At 48.8% G+C, this 21,855-nt stretch overlaps 1 protein-coding gene across 2 annotated transcripts in view; it reads right to left on the bottom strand.

Annotated features, from left to right (window-relative positions):
• Positions 1-11,523: 11,523 nt before the first annotated feature.
• ADD2 (adducin 2) overlaps positions 11,524-21,855 on the bottom strand; it is a 105,631-nt gene continuing 95,299 nt past the window's right edge. For both annotated transcript variants that reach the window (XM_047746731.1, XM_047746732.1), the window contains exons 15-16: positions 21,218-21,343; positions 11,524-15,706 (exon numbers count right to left, since the gene is read on the bottom strand). In XM_047746731.1, coding sequence (XP_047602687.1) covers positions 15,399-15,706; positions 21,218-21,343 — 434 coding nt within the window. In that variant the 3' untranslated portion in view covers positions 11,524-15,398. The remainder of the gene's footprint in view (positions 15,707-21,217; positions 21,344-21,855) is intronic.

Here is a 21,855-nt window from a genome sequence, read left to right as displayed (position 1 = left end):
CGAAGCCAGGTTTCCTCAAAAGCGAGTGGTTTCATGACTGCTGTCAGAGTCCGGGCACAAACTTGAACAGACGGAATCAAACATTCATCAAGGGGTTGTTCAGCCCTCTGAAAAAATATTGCTGCTGCTGCACTTTCCTGAGGGGTTCGCTCGGTGACAGTCGTGACAGCAGCGAATACTTACAGAACGTTGGCTCCACGGCCCGCTGTGCTCAGGTTTCAAGGACCCAGCCTCTCCGGGTCACGAGAGGGGACCCTCGGTAACGGTAACCGCGCCGCTAGGAGGGGAGGGGGCGGAGCTGGGCCCTGAACCGCGGCGGCCTGCTCCAGAGCCCTCAGAGAGGGCCACCCATCTGTCATCTCATCCCTCCACATGCCCAACAGAGGCCAGCATTCGCGGGTGCCGCGTACGGAGCCGCAGGGGCTCCTTCGGCTGGGAGATACAGGCAAGGTTTTGTGTTCATGTGTACTTTTCCGGAGAGAGGGTCTTTGCTCTGGGCACTTCCTTGGTCTCAATCACGGAGTAGCCGTGGGGCTTCGGGCCACTCACCTCTATGCCTCCGTTGGCTCACCTGCAGAATGAGGAGAGGGCAGGAAACCGGGGATCTCCCTGACTTCCTCCAGCTCCACTATCCGCTGCTCCGAGTTAGTCTGAGAAACATCTGAGCCCCCCCCCCCCCCCGCCCCATCCGTGCATGGTCCAGCTGCTTTGCAGTGTTGGGGCTACAGGGAAAAGTCATACCAGCCTGTGCCCCCAAGGAGCTCGTGTTCCCCCAAAGGGCAAGCAGCCAGCCGTTAGGTCCAGTCTCCTTCGCTGGCAGTTGGGGGCTGGGAGAGGGAAGCCTGAGGGCATAGCACGTTGGGCGAACATAAAGGCAGAGCCCCTCTTGGAACACTGGTGGCTGCTGGAGACCCCTGCCCCAGGCTGCTGTGAGTGGAGTCTGGTGTGAGGCCAGCAGGCTCCTGACTGAGCCCTCAGGACAAAGATCCTGCTGTCCCGCATGACTCCAATGGTGACCTGCCACTGAGCACTGCCTCACTTCCTCCTGTCAGGTTTGGAGTCTTAGTTCTTTCTCCAGAATCCCATTATGGGATCTTCCCATCCATCAGCTGGAGCCATCCACCCCTCGGGGTCACAGCTGGCTCGTCAGGACCCTGGGTCCAGATTCTGCCCTTTGGGGCTCATCCATCAGCCTCCACCCACCCTTCCTCATCCTCGCAGAGGCCCTCTGCTTCCCTCCCTGTCCGGTCCCTCTCCCTTCACCTCCCTGTGCTCTCTCGACGACAAATGAGATGCCTCTGATCCCCTGGTCAGGTTAGTTCCCCGCCAGGCCAACCAGCACGGCAGTTCCCCTGCCCATAGGGGTCCCAGCAGCTGCAAGCCAGCAGCAAGGGCGCCTCCCAGGACCGCTCTGCAGGGCGGTCACTTAATGCCCACCAGCCACCTGCCGGGCGGGGTAGGAGTTTGCCCAGGGAGCACGCTCACCACTTCCCCTCCACCGTCTCTGCTCTCCACACACCCCTAGCCTCCCCTCCCGCTCCCCCTGACTCCCAGCAGACCACCTTGCCTCCTGCTTTAGAGGAACGAGTAACAGTCACCCCAAAGAAACTATTTTATGTATCTGTAACTTGATTAAAAAGAAGGCACATTGTAGGTGTTCTTCTGGGGCTTACTTTTTGCACTTACTGGACGTTACTATGACCCATCCCTGTTGTGGCACGTACCTGCAGTTCATTCGTTTTAACTGCTCCAAAATGTTCCATGTGTGAAAATATCACAAAGGCATGAAAAACAGGATTCAGGATGGTGCTTGCTTTCAGCAGGGCAGCCCAAGGGCAGGACACAGAAGGAACACATCGTAAGTTATTGTCAATAGGCTAGTTCTTACACTGGGTGATTGTTTCACAGCTGTTTCTTATAATATTAATTTTAATACATAAATATCTCTGACATATATGTACCTGAGAATGTGCTATGAAATGAAACATACAATTAGTAATTTTACATTATTACTGTGACAGAATCTTTCATAAGTATATTTAACCATAATCCTCATATATGCTATTATGTATATCTACATATACATAATATGTAGTATATAATACATAATATGAATTGTATGCTATATACTCATAAATAAAATATGTTTTATATACCATTGTTATGTATTATACAATGAATAACATACTATGTTATTTTATATGATACTTAATCTTTAGTGACATAAAAACTATATTATCATATATAATGATAATAAATTAAAATGCCCCTCCCACCCCCATCATGGCACCCCAGATGCCACTGTTCTTCCTTCCCTTTTCAGAATCAAAGGTCTTCACAGTGTTGCCACCCTCCCTATCTGCATTTCTCTATCTTGAACCTCCTTCCTCATTCCATCCCATTCTGCCTTCTGACCCATCATTTCTCTGAAGCAGGTTTGCCAAGGTCACCAATGGCCTCCGTGTCTCTGAATTCAATGTCCCTTGCAGCCCTTCTTTGCCATGGCTTGGGGCTCCTCAGAACCTCATCTAAAGCTCTTCTCCCACTCTCTCCCTTCATACATTTCTTTGTCCTCACTTGTCCCCCAAGCTGGGTCATTGGTCATTGGTGACATCTCCAGCCATATGTCTCCTTTGAGCTCTGGATTCAAACATCTGGCTGCTCTATCTGGGTATCTTGGCGCTCTGCAACACGGCATGCCAAACGAAGCTCAGGTCCCCCTCCAGCCCCGTCCTTCTCCAGTGCTCCCTGTCTCTGCATGGGCAAATGACCAAGCTGGGCCAGGGATGGCCACCCCAAGCTCTAGAAAGTGTCCCCAGAAAGGGTATGGGGCCTTAGCCAGGTCAGTCAGAGCCTTCCCCAGGATTTTTCTGTGTCTCTCAAGGAGCATACTCCCTTGCCTCTTGGATCATGAAACTGATGGGATATGAGATGGAGGATCCTGGTGAAAACCTGTCTGCAGTAGAGATAACGATGAGTCCAGGCAAAGTTGAGTCCTGGAGCTTTAAGGGCTGGTTCCAGTCCGCACTCCTCCTGCCTCCATTTCTGTACTACTTCCTTTGGTTTGTTGAGTACCTCTATATCTATCCAGTAAACCAAACTTTTTGCTTATGCTAGTTTCTGTTAAGATGGAGGGGCCCATACAGAATGAAGAGGCCAAGACCTTATAAGTTCTCCCTGCATCTCTATTGTTAGGGTAGACTTACCCTTGTAACCTATGTCTGTTGGCTGGCAAGAATGAGCAGGATTCTAAGGGAGTGTGGCTGGCGTCCCAAGGCCAGCACAGCCCTAGGAGCTGGTGGGGGCTGTGGCTGGATGCTCCACTGAACACAGCTTCTCCAGCTTCTGTCCCCTTTTGGGAACAAGTGGCTGCCTCAGGGCTTGATCCCTGTGGGGATTGGGCCAGTGTCGGGGAACTACTCAGCTGTAGACAAGTGTCCCTCAGACCATGTGGGGTCCACTTCCACAGCCGTGCAAACCTCGGTGACAGTCACAATGGCAGAAGCGGGTTCCTGTGACTCTTTGGTTCTCTTCCTAGTGTTTGAATGCCACACTTCTGACCCAATCCCCAGCCTGGGTGTCGGGACAATTCTAGATGCTGCTGGGGGAGACCTCAAGAGGGGAATGCTGGCCTTTCTGCCAAAATGGTCCCATGTAGACCAAACGATGAATGGGAAGAAATTAGGAGACATGATGACATCCGTGCCTGAGGCTAAGCTGTGGGTCATGGTGATATTTATAGACCATACGGGGCAGCTGCGGAGCTGGTGGCCAGGTCAGCAGATGCTGCTGCCGGTAGTGGCACTAATGAGCATGGCGACGTAGAGGCCGGGATTAGAGGCCTACAGCGCTCTCCTAGAGGGAGCACCTGTGTTTGGGAGATGCCTGAAGGATAAGATGAGGGTGGCTCCCTCCATGTCACCGGGAAGGAATCACCCGAAATGCAGTCTGTGGAAAATGAGCTATAATCGTGAGCTGGATCACCCCTGGGTGATCTGATAAAGTCAGTCTTCTGGCCCTGCTGAGGGGAGAGGCAGTGAAGCAACCAACAATCCCGTGCTATTTCCTGTGTGTTTTTGCCATGTTTCAGCAGCCAAGAGCGAGAGGGGGAGGACGGGAGTGGTTCTAACGCCGTGCAAGGGTCCCTTGTCTCTCTGCATTTGGGTATCACCAAAAGAAGCTCCTGCGGCGTTTAGATCCGGGGAAGGCGAAGGACAGCTTGGTGGGGTGAGAAGTGTCCTGTGTTAACCAGGGAAGACAAAAAACACTTGACATATATGGTCTGAGGTGGCTGGTTGATTTACAGGCTAATGAGGGCTGGAAGAAACCAAGCTGTCCTTCGCCTTCCCGGTGAATATTCGGTTTGTGGTCAGTGGTCCCTTCCTGGCCCTCCCTAGGACTCTGGGCAGCAATACTGGCCTTAGATCTGAACGAGAGGGGCCCCGGCCCTGAGGCCCGCTCTACAGAGGGTCCTGCCCTGACACTTTGTCTAGCCGCACCCTCCATGGGCATGGGGCCTGCAGGGCCAAGGGGACGAGCCCACCTAGTGCTACCTCATGCTCTGACTATCCAGGACCTCAGAATGCCCTGCTCTAATGACTGCACAGGTTCTTTACAGAGCTCATACTCCCAGGGGCTCACAGGGGTCCCAGAAGGCAGCTCTTGGCGTGGGGTTATGAATAGAGCCTGGACATGAGGTCCAGGTGTCCCCACATGTGCCACAAGGCCACTTGTGGCAAGGAATGGATCCAGCATTTGGAAGAGAAGGGTAACAGGCCTCAGGATAATAGTTAGAGACCGGAGAGTAGTTTTTCCCACACTACTGTCTTCCTCTGCAGAAGTCTTCTAAATTTGAGTAGCTACTCTGAGTCTTCTAAATTTGAACCTGGCCTTCAACCTCATTATCAATGTATATTTGTAAAGGTAGGAGAATAGAACATATTTAATTTAAAATGTTTGGCTTGGGGCACCTGGGTGGTTCAGTAGTTAAGCATCTGCCTTCAGCTCAGGTCATGATCCCAGCGTCCTGGCATCGAGGCCCACACTGGGCTCCCTGCTCAGCCGGAAGCCTGCTTCTCCCTCTTCTCCTCCCCCTGCTTGTGTTCCCTCTCTCGCTGTGTCTCTTTCTGTCAGAGAAATAAATAAAATCTTCAAAAATGATAATAAAATAAAATGTTTAGCTTGATTTAAAACTTTTCAATGTTTATAGTATGAGAGCTTCCAAGTATACTCCGGGCCTGGACTTCCCAAGGCTCAGAGTGGCTGTGTTGGTCAGGGATGACCTTTGTTACATGTTGAGGCACTAGAGGCAAAGATCCACTTCAAGAGAGGAGAGACTCCTCTTGCTTGCTAAGTCAGGATCTTTTGAGCAGATAAAACAATGGAAGCTGAGATAATCAATTTTAAATTTATTTAGAATGAATAAAAGGGCGAGTAAGAGAGGGAGAGTCTGGGCATGTGCTTGTGTGTATGTGCATGCATTAATTTTAAGAATAGTAGAAGATGACCTTTAGAATCCCGAAAGACTGGAGATTTTATGGTGTCCTTCACTGTACAATTGAAAATTAAAATAATCTTAAATCACCAAAAATTAGTCCCCCCAATTCTGATTTTCCATACTGATTATTTCCTCATTTTGCAGATGAGGGAACAGTAGATTAGAGCTGTTAAGTGACTTAACAAGGGCACATGACCAGGATTCAGCCCAAGCACTATCATTCATGGCTTCTATCATGTTCATTATCGTGCATGGCCTCTTGGCCAGGAGAACAGATCTCAGTGAGCTGGGGCCGGTGGGCAGGCTCCCCAAAAACCCAGCACTCCGGGAAACAAGGCAGAGAGCACTGGTTAGTAGGTAAGCATTAAAGGCTACTCAGAAATCAGGTTCATAGGTCCTATATAAGTCAGGAGGCTCACTGCTCATCCTTGACCTCTTTGCTGGAGATAAGAGGCCGAGTTTTATGACAGAACTGCTAGGGTCTATCTGCCAGAAAATGCAAGAACTGCTTGGGAGGTTTCTGCAAAGTGGAAGCAGAGAAGGGAAATGTCGCCCCCTTGCGGTCCTCTTTAGTAGCGGCAGTAGGAGGCGTAGCAATCTTCGCTTTGGGGTGGGTGGTTAAGACAAGGAAGCTTTCTTGTGTCCTACTGGATGATCATTTTCAGGTGTCCTAAACGTCATTCTTTCCTGTATTTTATTCATTTTGGGGGTTCTGTAGGCAGGGTGACAAATATGGTCTCTTTTAGTCCATCTTAGCTGGATTGCTATTGATTTTTTTTTTAAAGATTATTTATTTATTTATTTGACAGAGAGAGATCACAAGTAGACGGAGAGGCAGGCAGAGAGAGAGAGAGAGAGAGGGAAGCAGGCTTCTTGCTGAGCAGAGAGCCCGATGTGGGACTCGATCCCAGGACCCTGAGATCATGACCTGAGCCGAAGGCAGCGGCTTAACCCACTGAGCTACCCAGGCGCCCGCTATTGATTTTTTTATGGTTACTTTTCTGTTCAGTGATTTGAAAGCTATATTTTCTTTTAATGAAAATTATCTTTACATTTTTATAAATATGTTCCCAACTTTATATGTAAGCGAACCATTATTCCTATAGTAACAATTTTAAAAATGAACTGATCTATTATATCCCTCTCATCAGTAATAAGGACAGCATCATTTACCTCTCTGCTGACCCAAATGTGTGTGTGCGTAGCAGTAACTACTTCTTAAACAATTGCCTTAGATTCGTTAAACTGATAATGAAAAACTAGACTTAGCTATAAATTTACGTGCTTTAATTGCTCACTACTGTTTTTTAATTTCATGTTTTCTCTATTCTTGAGTTATTTACTTATATTGATTTCCCAATCAACCAGATACAGGATAGGCTAATTTTTTTTCAAGTGGTGGACTTGGGATCCTTCACGTCTAAACATATCTTTATGTTCTCCCCATTCATCAACAATATGGAAACTGCCGTTGACTGTCGACGCCTCGTTTTAAAATATGGTATTGTTTTTCACCACCAAAAAATGTGTTTTTGAAGCACTCCCTTTTCATGACTGGCTGGTGTTTTCTGGTAAATGGATATTAACAGAGATTTTCTTAACTTTCCTGCTGCTTCTCCATGGAGCATCGGGTCTTCCAATTTCTCAGACTGGTCTCCTGCTTTTGAACGATTAAGTCATTACATTATTTTTCTCCACGCTTATTCTTGACAGCGTGAGTTCTCTGTTAGATTAAATGTGGTTCCTGTCAGATGTGTGGATCCGTGTTCAATGGCCTCAAGGAAAAGGAAAGGTTTCTATTTCTTACGGTTACATTGTGTTAGATGAGAGAATAGTTGTGCAGTAGCAGGGGATCCACAATAACTTGGTGGAAGGTCTCCTTTGGCAGATTTATTAAGGTGGCCAGCACGGAGCACCCCCTCCCTGCTTCCTCACTGCGACTTTGCAAACAGGGTTCCACAGTGTGAGCCCAGGCACCTTGCCTCCGCTCGAGGTCGGGCCTGGAGCCCACCTCATTCCCCCAGCGTCCCAGCCCTGCCTCAGCGCCATGGGCCAGCTCTGGGTAGAAGCTGGCACCCCCGCCCCGGCCTTCCCTCTTCCTGTCCAGGGGGTGCTCCTGCCATGCGCAGGGAATGGCGGGTCCCTGGGCCCTAGGTCTTCTCTCCTGCGAGGCATCCTCTGAAGAGAGCGCTTGGCATTTCTGGAAGGTAGGAGTTCTGCTCCCATGTCTGTCTGCCTTGGTTCTGCGGCGGACGTTTAGCGGTATGGAAGATGAGCTCCCCTTGAGGGCTGCCAACACGGCCTTCAACAGCAGAGAGCTCTGTAGGGTGGTGTCAGCTCGTGGCTGTGCTCCTTGGTCTGAGCAGAGCTCCCAGCTGTGAGATTACAGAGCTGTTGTGTTGTGTGTTGGGGGGAGGGGTGGGCATGGTGACCTCAGGAGAGGAGACACTGATGGCCTTGGGGCAGGGCTGGCCTAGGGAGCTTCTGGGTACCTGGGTGTAGACGCGGCCCTGTGGACATAGGCCTGCCAGGAAGCAGCAGGCCCAGAAGTAATGATGGAGACTGTTTCGGGGGGATCTGCTCAAGACATTGTTAGTGGGGAAGTTGTGGAAAGGGCAAGTGTTTGTTAACCTATGGCCCACAAAAACCTTCTCATTTCAGAGCCGGTTTCCTCATCTGTAAAGTGGATAATAACAGGACCTCCCTATGGGTTTTATGGGGTTCAAATGATGTCTAAGTGTGGGACACAATGCCTGACCTATGTGTGCAGATGCTCAACAGCTCCTGGGCTCCTTATTTGAGGAAAGAGGGGCAGGGATACAGTGGAATGGGCTCTTTCTTCGTCTTTCTCTTCCCTACTACCTCCATTCCCCTTTCACGCTCTGGGGGGACCTCTTCGCTCTCCCCAGCCTGCTAATTCTGGCCTGACACCTCTTTCCATTCCAGCTGGTGAATCTGCTTCCCCATGGGGACCATCCACGTTTGTTTTTGCAATCCTCTCCCTTACCCCAAGCCAACTACACTGATTTTCCTCCGAGGGCTATTTGCAAATCCACGTGGCTTTTCTCTTCTTAGAGGTCTACAGCATTTTGTCACCTTCTTCCCCATCAGAACTCAGTTAGTCATCTGCTTGGCTTTCCACATGTGAGGAATGGTTTCAAAGATAAGAGTTTCCTGTGTGGCTGGAGGTTTCCTTCTAAGGATTTCAGACCCGCCCTCCCTCCCCCCCCCCCCCCGGCTTCTGCTCCCCTGGGAGCAGGGAGAGCTGGGTGGCCAACAGAGATGGGTCACACACCAGGAAGCCAAGCACGGTAGATTTACTAGGGTAATAGGTGAGATAACAGCACATACATACAGAAATCCATGGGCAGAGATACCATCCGGCATCACAAACACCAAAGCAGCAGGGGAGTGGCAGGGAGGGGGCTCAGGAAGTGGCTTTGGAAAGTTCTCTTGAAAATCCAAGGGCAACTTTGGTGCTCAGAGATTCAAACAGAAAACTATACAAAACCAACCCATAAATATATATATATATATATAATATATATGTGTGTATATATATATATAAAATTGCAAAATAAAAGCCCAAGAAACTAATCGTCAATCTGCACATTAGTGGCTCAAAAAGTGTTAGCGTAGAGAAAGGCAAAACCGTTCGTGGGGATAACGCGTGATCCAGGGGGCTGGCATTTCCGTAGCAGAAAGAGTATTTACATGGAACCCCTATCTGAGACTTCACAATACTAGGAAAAGCTATACACAGACAATGCATGTACAAGGGAAGACGATTGTCAGACACAGACATTTCACTGAAACCATCCACGGCTTTAGAGAACACGGCACTCTCTAACTAGACCCCTGCATATCCAGCCAGGTGAGCTCGGACCCTCTCCCCAAGCGAGGCTTCCCGGGAGAGGGAGGAACACGGCGCCGGACTCAGCAGCTGAAGCATAGATAGCAGGAGTTTAAGGGTGGACTATACCATGGAGATTAAGCCGTCACCCACAAGGCAGGTCTAATAGGCATGAGGTGCGGTTGAGATGTGGGGGCAGGGATCCCCAAAGTATAATCTCATTTTTATAAGAGCTTTGATGACTTTAAATTGGCCCCTCTGTCCTTGGTCCAACTGTCATCCTCCTCCTGATTCATTTAGAAAGGGAAGATCTAAAAGTTATATGAGATGATCTGCTGGAGGGGAGAACGGTGAGGGGGTTTTCTACAGCTCTTCTCCCACCACCCCAAGCCTTTAAGGTTTCTCTAAGCTACTTAGAGTTCGAGGACTTGCCACGTCCATGACGGCCTCATCCTGCTCCTTGGGAACAGGGCGGGTGGGAAGAAAGCTGAGGAGCCACCACACCGGGAAAGCTCTTGAGGCTTGGTCTCCGGCCTCACCTGCGTCCCTGTGTCAGTGACTGTGACCATTTCTCCTCCACCTCAGGCCCAGTTTCTCATAGCAATGACCCAACTTTTGGGGTCATCTTGAAGGCAAATGGCACCAAACACCGATTTGGCAAAACCCAAGTACGAACCAAGACAAACCATCATTTTTGTATTTTTAAGAAAACCCTCAACTGGAGATGCTAATTATTCCTAGAAAGAGGAACCTATCTACATAAAATGAGGAAAGAAGATTTCTCCACTAGAGGAGGACACCCCCACCCGAAATAGCCACGTCGCTTCCTGGGTGAGGGTGGCTTCTCGGGTGAGAGGCTCGAGAGGGTTGGATATGCTCTGGTGACAGGGCTCCCCTGTGCTTTTATTTCTGGCAAAAAGTATGCCCCATCCAGGTGGGTGGGCTGGCTAGACGGGGCATTGGGCAGTCACACTGCGACACCAGGGAAACTGCAGCAGATGAATAACCGATGACGGTGTTTCTTCAGAGTCCGTTCAGGCCTCTGGCTTTTCATGTTTACTTGTCCCTTTTGGAACAGATGAGGAACAATGATGGGGTGCCCTGTCCTTTCTGTGGGCGTGGAGAGCATGGGTTTACCTCCTCCCTAGTTTCTTCTTAGACCCTTTCAGTGCTATTGTCTTTGAGAGTTTGCTTTGACTCAACTGGTGAGAGAGATACAAGATCTGTTCCCTCTACGCTCAGAGTCAGCAGCAGCTCTAGCAACGAATTCAGTGGCTTCCGCTGACCTGCGTAAGGAACAGGAGTAAGGACTGCATGCTTTCGCATTTGCTCAAGAGTCAAAAACTGATCACTCCTGGCTTAGAACTGGAACATAGACTATGCACTTGTGCAAAAAAGGGCCTCCAGAGGCTGATGGTGGGCTACGTGTCCATCTACCCCGATGCATACCTCCATTGAAAAATCCAAACTTCTTTTTGATCTTTTCGGCTTTCAGAAGTGAATCATGCTGTTGGGGGAATGGTTCTTTCAAATCCAGGGTAAGCAGAACGGTGGCCTATAAGGACAGCAATAGCCCTGTTATGATGGTGCTGAGTGACATCTGAATGACTGCCTTGCCACACTCCGGGCATCAGACCCCGGGAGAGGAGTCAAGGCTCAGTGTATGCAAATCCACAGGAGGAGAGCGATGCTTCTAATGGGGTTCTTACAGACCAGGGTCCTCATCCAAACCCCTGCAAGTCCCTTAAAAAGAACTTCTCTGTCTGCAGAGGAAGATCCCCGTTTTCGTTAGAGGACTGTTGAGGGAGGCTATATTTTTAAAAAGACTTATCTATTTGAAGGGCACCTGGGTGGCTCAGTGGTTAAGCATCCGCGGTCGGCTCAGGTCATGGTCCCAGGGTCCTGGGATCGAGCCCCGCATCGGGCTCCCTGATCCGCGGGAAGCCTGCTTCTTCCTCTCTCTCTCCCACTGCTTGTGTTCCCTCTCTCGCTGTGTCTCTCTCTGTCAAATAAGTAAATAAAATTTTTTTTTAAAAAAAGATTTACTTATTTGAGAGAGAGAGAGAGCAAGGGAGCAAGGCTGGGTGGGAGGGACAGAGGGAAAGGAAGCAAGAACCTCAAGCAGGCTCCACACTGAGCATGGAACCCAGCTTGATCCCGGGATGCTGAGACCATGACCTGAGCCAAAGCCAAGAGTCAGATGCTTAACCAACTGCACCACCCAGGCGCCCCTTGGGGCAGGTTATTGTTATCTCTGTGTTACCTGGCTGAATTTGGACAGTTACTTGGGTCACTACAGGCCAGGAAGCTCTCATGGAGCACAGATCTGTGCTAGAGGCTTGCCTCTTGGCAAAGCTTTTTGCAAAGTTTGAGAAAGGTCACATGGTGTGGACAGTTCTCACATCACTTCTGGGTGTCAGCCACCAGCGCACAGAGTCACTGGAGCCAAGTTGTGTCTCTGTAACCATCTCTCCTGCTGCCTCCCCAAGCCACCCCTGCCTGACTTCCCATGGAAACAACCTCCAAACCTCCCCTTTTCCAGGTCAGACATCAGTCACACTGCAGACTGGCTCCCGTGTTCTCAGCCCTTGCTGCAGCATGTCCGAGCACAGCGGCTCCTCCTGCCCACCCACTCTGAGCCCCGCTTAGAGACATTTTCTCCAGACAGACACTGGTCGAAGTTTTCAGCCAACTTTTTCCAGACCCAAAGAAAACGTCCCGTCCTCTCCCTAGAAGCCCACGGTTTTGTTCGGAGTACACGTCTCCTGCAGCGGCATCCAATGCGCTACCCCCGACACTCACGCAAGAGTAAGAAACCGGCAGAGTGCCTCCCGGATCCCATGGCAGTTCTGCGGTGGGACGAGACAGACCTGGAAACCACACTAAGCATTAGCTCTTTGAATGATTCCCTCTCCTTGTTGAAAATCTTTCCTGAGATGCCTTACTCAAAGAGCTTTGGGGAAGTGAAATTCTGTGCAGGAAGCAAGCTATGCACTATAAAGAAAAAACGGAGTGTGAGGCAGGCCACCAGGCACGTTTCTGAGCTGATGGACTTCATTAGGAGGTCTGAGCCTTCACCACATTTCTCTCCAGCCATTCTCCACTCAATCGACTAGTGGACTTTTGTAAAAGTCAAGCTGACCATGACGCCCTGATTGGAAGCCATCAGCAGCTCCAAACCCCCTTCAGGATAAAATCTAGTTGCACACTTCTGCAGATTTCTCTCTGAGCCAGCCCTGCCCACCTATGTAACAAAACCCCCGTCCATTACACCTTATGCTCCGGCGTTCCTGCGTGACTCCGTGGGCCTGTCATGGAGTTTTGTGCTTCTGTGCCTTTGCACATGCTCTTCCCTCAGCACGAATATCCCACCAACCCTTTTGTCTTCCCGGAGAATTCCTCCTTGTCAGAAAACCTAAGTCAATCATCACATCTTTCAGGAAAGTTTCTCTGGTCCAGAAGACAATAAACCATTACTTCCTTATGTCATCTCTGCCCCCTTGCCCTTTTTGTAACTTGCCTACAAGCCTCCTATACCTAAAAACCTCTGTGGGCAGGGACTACGTTCTGCCTTCTGACTCGACTCATGACCCAAGCTCATGGCGTTTTGTTGGTGGTGGTGGTTGTGTTCGAAGGCATGAGGATGAACAAATGCATAAATAAAAGGTGGACCCATGGCATAAATTCCAAGGACAATCCTCCAGCAAGGCTGTGCTGTTTTCACCTAAATGAGGCCTCGTTGTGGTAAAGGGAATAAAGAGAATTTGTTGAATGCGGAGAGTCAATCAACATCATCTCTGAGCTACAACCACTCCAACACAAAAAGCTGCATCAATGGTGATCCTCTCCATTCATCCCGTAACACTGTTTGCTGCTGATGATTCTAGCCACAACGAGGGGTTTAATGATGGCATAATGCCTGGTGCTTTGTGGGTGCTTCACAAATATTGTGAGGGATGAAAGGATGAATGTGAAATCTAGTTTTTCAAAGAAGGCATCAAAGGACTGGCTTTTAAAGGCATTTCCCATTGACTTTTCTGAGACATCAGATGCCCCTGATCACGGGGTTGCCCATCACAAGGCCCATCAGAAAGTAGAGCAGAGCAGGAGCTGGGATAGCATTTAGAGATCTGCACGAGAGAGACACAGTTCTGCATTCTCCTTAGTCATGCTTCCTTTCTTCTCAAGAAACAGCCCCCCGTACTCTGGCCCAACCAGAAGTCTCCTGCCTCTCCTCCGTCAGAGTTCCACACTGGCCTCGCCACAGTCCACGTTTGTCAGAAGCTTAACATGCACTGATGAGGGAGAACACAGGTAGTTTCCTGCCTTCATTTCAAATGCTGACATTACACAGTGGAGACCAGTCATAGAAATGGGTCCTGGACTAAATTAAACCCCCCGCTTGGGGATTTCAAGTTTTCGAATCATCGTAATTGTTAAGAACAAAGGCTCTGGACTCAGACTGACCCAGAGGTCAAATCCAGGCTCTGGATCTTTCTAGCCAAGTTACCCGGAGCAAGTCAATTGTCCTTTTGGGGGCTCAGTTTTCTTACTGGTAAAATGGGACTGTCTTACCCACATCACAGGACTATCATGACCGTCCAAGGGTATAACGTATGGAAAGCAGGCACAGTGTCTGTATATAGAAAGTAAGTGCTCAAAAGTGAAAAACTATGATTAAGAACTTCAAAAGTACTTTCACCATAATCAGAACAAAAAGGAAAAATACTCTTTGAAGACACTGTGCTATAAAGAGAATGGATTGTCTACTTTTTTAGGAGCCAACAATGCTCATTAATCGGTGTCCCGTGGAAGAGTATGAATGGAGAGTGTTGGCGTTAACAGCAGCAGCCGTGGCTCTTGCTAGGCCCCGGGATGGACAGGTAGTGACAGGGCAAGGACACCCAAGCTGATTGTTCTGATAGCTGATCCAAGAGAATTAATTCTCAAGGGCTCATCTCATTCTCCTCTGTTGGACCCAGAGTGACTGAGTCAGAACCCAAAGGAGCCAAGGTCGAGGTGCCAAGGGTAAGATGCCAGTTCCAGTCTGTGAGCCAGTGCTTCCAGGTTGGAAAGAAGGTCAGGGGACACCTGACCGCCAGACAGGAGTGAAACAGGTATAGCCACATTGCTCCATGTACCATGCAAAGCTAGAAAGCATAGCATTTCCTGTGTTGTTTTGATCCTCCTTGTACAACCCAAAGCCAACAGAGGATCTGAATTACCCCAAATTTCCGCCCTGAGCATGAGACAACTTTTCTCTAAGCTAAATTTGGTTTTAGTTTTGAAGCGCCTGAGATGCACGATTCAAATGGGCCAAGTTCCTGGCTTCTTACATTGATTAAACGATGCCCAATCCTGTGGCTGACTTGGCTTGCCCTTATGTATGCCCGCTCTTACAATTCTTCATCCACCCATCGTTCAGGAGGTTCCATGAAGAAAGCTCAGGGTTAGTGGTTGGGGAAGTACAAGCTAAGCCATCAGCCCTTGGGAACAAAGATTAACTCCTGGTGTAGGGGACGGGTCAGTTTGTCTAGTTACTGAGAGCAGCAGGGCGGGGACCCTATGGAAAAGAGAGATTTCTAAACTGTGACAGCTCCATTAGCAGGAGATTGGATTCCTGTGAGGAAGAGGACCTTGCTCAGGGGAAGTCTCAACGTGTCTGATTTGGTCTGAGACTTGTGAGGCCTTCACAGCCCACTCTGGCCTTCTGCCCTGGGCTCAGACTGGTGGACCACATCCTCACAAAGGTAGCCCACAACTAGGCAGTGTTGTGTAGTGGAAAGAGCACTGGACTGGGGGCAAGGAGACCCCAATTCTAGTGGAGGCTCTACCACTAACTAGCTGTGTGACCTTGGGAAAGTCACCTGATTTCTCTGGGGCAAATGGAAAATGAGGGGTTGGTTGGGTCATCTCTAAGTTCCCCCTCAGAGTGTGATCCAGGGTCCTATTCTATCCCTCCTTGGCCCTGTGCTTCCAGGGACAGAGATGGGAGAAGGGAAGGGGTGGAGGGAGAGGGTGTGGATGGGAGCCCAAGGGCACTACCAATCAGGACTCCACTTTCTCCTTCTTTTTGCTCTTTTTCAGGAAGGACGGGGTTCGGAATTTCTTCTTCTTTTTGGAGGGAGACTTGGAAGGTGAGCCCTCTGGAGACATGGGGCCGCTGGTGACCGACTCGGTTTTGTCCTTAGAGGTATCAACATCTGTGTCGGCATTGGTGGTCATCTGGCTCAAGCCTTTGCTGAGAATTTCCTCTGTGGTCTGTTCGTCCTCCCTCCCGTTGACCACCACTCCTTCTGGCTGTGTGGTTTCAGGCTCTGTGGTGGCTTTGCTTGTTTCTGTCTTCTTAGCACCTTCTAGGAAAAGATTAAAAGATACAACCCGTAAGATTTTGACCAGGTGAGAATTTCCATGTGCGGCTAACAGAACCATTTCTAGGCAGTTCTATAAAATAAGACTAGGGCAAAAGGAGGGACAGGCTGACATTGTAGGGGGAAAGGGTTAGGCAGGGTTATCACCCGAAACCTGTACCCCCTTTCACGAAACCTGCCTTGGGAACAGGCCCTTGGCAAGTCTTTTATTCTGGGTCCTTGTCTACAAATGTAAACAGGTAATGATGTCCAAATGTGGCAATACGGCCCAGTTGAGAGCTTCTGTAGGACGAAATGTGGGGACAGACCCAGGTGAGGAGAGAGGTTATAGGAAGGAGGAGACCACTAACACATACAACTCAGTGGAAGAATCTAAGAACTGTTGTAACCAGTTCAGTTTCACCAGTAAAAATATGGAAATTAAAGGGTTTTTTTTTAAGATTTCATTTTATTTATTTGACAGAGAGAAAGAAAGAGCAAGAGAGGGAACACAAGCAGGGGGAGTGGGAGAGGGAGAAGCAGGCTTCCCGCAGAGCAGGGAGCCCGATGCGGGGCTCGGTCCCAGGACCCTGGGATCATGACCTGAGCCAAAGGCAGATGCTTAACGATTGAGCCATCCAGGCATTTAATTAAAAAATTAAAAAAATTTTTAAAGCTTTTATTTAAATTCTAGTTAGCTAACATGGAAATTACATGTTTTTAATACCAATCTCATTTCTGATACCAGAGAGGAACTTTTGGAAAAATGGAGAGTATCTTTCCAATAGGCAGAAAGGGGAAGTCAGAGGGAGAATGGAATTCCCTGAGTGATATGGACCCCATATTTCCAAGATAAAAGGATTAACCAAAGGGGAAGTTGCCTAGTTGGCCCACTCTAGCGGTCACCTGGAGGGAACCTATTTGGATTGCTGCCATGTTCAAAGCCAGAGCTGCTCAGGCCCCAGAAACTGAACCCCACTACTGCCCTTTCTCCCCCTTCCCACTCTCTCCCCAACCTTGCTTCCACTCAAGCTTTGAAATGCCTGGGTGGGGAGGGAGGAGGGGGAATTCTAAAACCACAGACTCTGAAAAGTAGAAAGGAATTTAAAGATCATCTAGCTCAGCTCCTCCCATTTTACAGAAATGAAAGCTGAGTCAAGTAGTAAAAGTGAGCAGACCTCAATCTCCTGACATCCAGTTTTGTGCTCTTTTCACTATGTGAAACTGAGAGGAGTGTGTGCGTGTATGAGAACATGTGTGTGCATGTGTTTGTGAGTGTGTGAGGATGTGTGTGCATGTGTGAATTTGTAAGTGTGTGAATGTGGAGTGAGCTGTGTGAATAAGTATGGGGGTGTGGTGCGTGAGTGTGTGGGTGAGTGTATGAGTTGTGCTGAGTTTGTGTGTGTGGGCATGTGAGTTTGTGAATGGGTATGTGGGTGTGGTGTGTGAATGCTGGTGTGTGTGAGTGAGCTGTATCAGATCTCATACCACAGGAAGGTAATGGGCATGCACCACTCTCTAGGAATGTGAGCAATGGGGGATGTATGACTGGTATGACTTACAGAAGGAAGGGGTGGGGAAGGAAGTTTTAGGAAAGAACTAGGGTACTTGATAGGGGTAAAGACCAGAGAAATGTATGATTACATGGGACACAGGACAGAGGGTTGTAAATCTGGGGACAGAATGGGCTAGCTTGACTGTGGACAAATTCTTATTTGTTAGGTCTTTTCTAACTTCTGAACTTCTCTACGCAAGTCAACATCCTCTTCCAGATGGCTCTTGAGGGCTGTCTCTCTCTTAGCATCTAACACCTTGGCCCTGGCTTCCATCCTTCTACTGTCCTGCCCATGTCCTCTCATCATCCAGTTACTAAGTTCCCTACTACATCCAGCCTTTACTCTGATGGCCTGCACTCTTACCCTCCCACCATGTGTCCCCATGGTCATCACCTGGCAATAGTCTTGAAATCAATACACTTGTCTAAATTCAACCTTCTGTCCATTCTCCTCCTTTACCTGCTAGTTGGCCTCTTAAACCCTCTGATCTGGCTCAAGCCTCCCCTGAAATTTGACAATGATCTTGCCCCAAATTCTCTAAATCCATTGCTGATATATCCATTTTATAGTTTCATGTGTCATTTATCTTCTTTTTTTTTTTTTTTAAGAGGACACAGTTAGGTGTGGTCCCCTGCCACAATGAATCTGAGCTGGCCCTGTGGTTCACAGCCACCAACAGAATGCTGAGCAAGTGCCAAGGAGCCAGCCTTAGGCTGAAGACTTAAGAAGGCCTAGAAGTTCCTGCTTTCAGAGTTTGGGGAGCCTTGAGCCACTGTGTAATGAAGTCTGACTGCCTTGATGGAAACACACATGGAGAGGCCCTACAACCACATGAAGAGAGACAGAGAGACAGAGACCTAGCCATCCCCATGTCCCAGCTGAGCCCAGCCTTCCAGCTATTCCGGCCAAAGCGCCTGACATGAGTACGCCATCTTGGAAGTCCCGGTTCAGTCAGGCTCCCAGACAAATGCAGCCACAGCTCACCTGAATGGAAAAGAACCATCCAGTTGAGCCTGGTCAACCCACAGAAAAATGGATTTCCATAAAACCAGCTCTTATTATGCACCGTGATTCAGTAATTATCTATTGCTACGTAACAACCTCCATCCCCAAGTTTAGTGGCTTGAAACAGCATGCCTGTATTCTCTCTCACAATCCCAAGAACACAGTACGTAATGAGAACTGATTGATGGAAGCAAGTTACAAGGCCCTTTTGTATCCATTTGCTCATTTTATCCCAGTAACAGTGCTATGGCTTAGGATAGGACAAGGATTCTTGTTAGGCAGCCCCCCATTCTGCAGGGTTTTTAACTGACTTATTTGAGATGGCAAAATCGGTAAGTGACAGTGCTGATCATCTGATCCTGAATGCAGGGCTCTTTCTGGCAGGCACAGCCAGTGCTCCTGAGAGGTTATCGGGGGATGGAGTCAGCAGGTGCAGGGATCAGGAGCTGATCAAAGAGAAGGCGATGACAGAGATGACCAGATGTGGAGGAAGAGGGTTTGAAAGAGTCTCCTTCAGGGAGGCTGATGAGGTAGAAGTGAGAGGAGGAGGGACACCGAGGTGACTCAGCACCAGAGCATGGTGGCACGCAGTGAAAAGCCACCCCTGATTCAAGGGGGGAGCTAATGTGAAAGCGCTCACCTTGATGGGAGTGGGAGGCTCAGCCTTGTCAGCCCTGAGGAGCTGGGCAAGCCACCTCGCGGCATGGCCATGGCCCTCTATGCCCCACCCTGATTACCCAAAGCAGCAACAACTCTGGCCTCATCGTGTGGGCTCAGCTCTGTCTGTACTATGGGCCGAATCTTCAGGGAAGAAGATCTTGATTTTTCTAACAACTCTACCAGGGTGTGCCCCTCCATGAAGGCACAGATTTGCACCAGAGAGGGCAAGAATAGGGCTACCTGTGGGAATAATGTCAGGGGTAGGTAAGCATTTATCCTACACCCCTCCTTCCATGCTCTGTCCCTCTGAACAGCAGAGGTTGCTCCCAGAGGTTCCCAGGAGCTGAAATGCGATTACTATCCCTTGTCCCACTGCTGCCACAAGCTGCCTCTCCCGCTTGGATTTCCCTCCTGCGGCTGGTGCGCACCCCTGGGGGATGCTGAAGACACAGTCAGGCCAGGTGCTCTAAGCATCTCCAGAAGGCAGTTGGTTCTCGGGCCATTCAGGCTCTGTGCCACAGCCCTAGAAGAGTTCATGGGCTCCTTGGAGGGGCCATTAGGTAAAGGGATGCCGATGTGCCCATGAGGGCCATAGGACTCCTCCACAGGGAGGGCCCAGGAGCTGGCCCCCCTGCCCTTTCACTGTGCAGGCTTGTTGCCTCTGGGTGGCATGCCCCATGTGAGGATGAGAGTGTGTGTATGTGCACGAGTCCATCCTATGTGTGCATATCCCAGAGGGAAGCCTGCCCATGCAGAGCACATGTGGAGTTGGTCATGAGCTTTATAGCCAAGAAACCTCCCAAAGTCAGGGTTGCCAAAGAAAAAGCTGGGGATAAACACATTTTTTTAAAAAAAGAGACCTCCCTCCCCCATTGCAAGTGTTGGGGTGAGTTAGTAAATAGCCTCTCTATACTTACTACAGAGACAAGTATTCAGAATCGGAGGAAACTCCTTTGATGAAGGCACAAATGGGAAGAGAAAGGAAGACATTGTGGAGACAGGTTGATAACACCACGATGAGACACAATGAACACAAACAGTTAGGGGACATCCACTTGGAGCTCTGGCCACAAGCAGATGAGTTTCCTCTGGCAACACTGGGACTACACTCAAGGCAACAATCTGCCTGTGGAGGGAGCTCAGAGGTTGGGGGGTTCTAGCAGCATCCACACATGTGGTCAGTCTACCCAGAACAGGGAAAATCACAGGGGACCTAGGGAGCAGTGTTCCTGCCTAGAGGGACTCCAGGACCTCAATAAAGACAGTTTTACGATCTAGGTAGTATAGACTAATATAATATAATATAATATAATATAATATAATATAATAGTATTATTATCCACCATATGTATATTATTAATCATAATCACAATCAGATCTTACATTTAAATTTTTTCTTTCTTTTATATTTTTCATTTCATTCTTTATGAATGAAATTTTTATATTTTCCATTTCATGCTTTATGTTTTCATCTACAGCTTTCTTATATGTATAAGAACCTTAAAAAGGGAAAATATTGGTAGTCCCTTTTCACAGACAAGGAAACTGAGGCACAGAGATTATCTGATTTTCTAAAATTAGCAGTAGGGTTGTTATTAGTTAGCAGTTGAGTTGGGCCTAGACCTTAGTTCTGTAAACCCGTATCTAATGAAGTTGTTCTCAGCCTGGGCTACACATTTGATGTAGCTGGAGAGATCTTAAAACTCCAGTGTACTCTTCTGTACCCCATCCCCAGACCATTTAACTGAGAACCACAGGGGATGCTGTGGTGGGACCCAGGCCAGTGTCAGGATTTTTAAACCTCACCAGGTAATTCCAGTGTGTTGAGATTCCAAAGGCTGAGAATGACATCATGAGCCTTACCTGGGAGCTTGTTAGAAATATACAGTCTCAGGTTCCATCCCACACCTATTGCATCAGAAACTTCATTTCAACAAGATCCTGGTGATCCCTAAGCACATTAGAGTCTGAGCACTAGGCTGGTGCATCTAGAAAGACCCACCAGCCAACCTAGTCTGAGTGAGAGGTGGGAAGGCTGTGAGTCAATCATTATTGCTTAAACAGGGACTTAACTGTAAGCTGTGTTGTCACAGCCTTTGAATGAAACAAGCTTAAATTTGGAAACCCGTATTTCAAACTCCCTAGAAATGGCAGAACAGAAAGCTTTCTGGGTAGCAGACAAGTCCTGCTGAGAGGCAGAGTCCCTGGAGTGAGAATGTCTGCCCTGCCTTCCGTGCAGACACCTTTCTGAGCTGTGGAGATGCCTCCTCCCTTCTAGCTGCTCAGCTCCACTCACCGTCTAAAGACTTGGAGGGAGAGACCGCAGGGCTCTTAGTCTCTGACTTCGCTGGGCTCTGTGCTGGAGAAGCTGGTGCAGACCTTACAGGTGAGCCAGGCTCCTCGGCAGTGGTTTCTTTCTCTCCTGAAAATACAGAAAACCACCCCAGGATAGGGGTCAAATAGATGAAAGGAGAATATTTATTAAAAAAAAAAAAAAAAAAAAAAAAAAAAAAGCCTTCTTCCAGCTGGCCCCCGTTTCTCCTAACTGAAGTTAGCTGCTTCCCCCAAACTTTTATCTTTTTATTTTTATTTTTTAAAAAGATTTTATTTTTATTTATTTATTTGAGAGAGAGAGAGATCACAAGTAGGCAGAGAGGCAGGCAGAAAGAGAGGGGGAAGCAGGCTCCCTGCTGAGCAGAGAGCCAATGTAGGGCTCAATCCCAGGACCCTGAGACCATGACCTGAGCTGAAGGCAGACGCTTAACCCACAGGGTCACCCAGGTGCACCTGCTTCCCCCACACTTTTAAAAATTGCCACTACATCTGGGGGGTGGGTGCAGGGAGGCAAATGGGAGGAGTCAGAGTCGTATTCTGTTTCCTCCACCCAAACACATCTGCCAGTGGGATGTCAGCCCCAGTGTGGACCCCAAGCCT

Source organism: Lutra lutra, chromosome 9 (assembly GCF_902655055.1).
Source record: "Lutra lutra chromosome 9, mLutLut1.2, whole genome shotgun sequence".
In the NCBI taxonomy this organism is placed as follows: Eukaryota; Metazoa; Chordata; class Mammalia; order Carnivora; family Mustelidae; genus Lutra; species Lutra lutra.
This window is presented reverse-complemented; position numbering and strand designations above follow the sequence as displayed.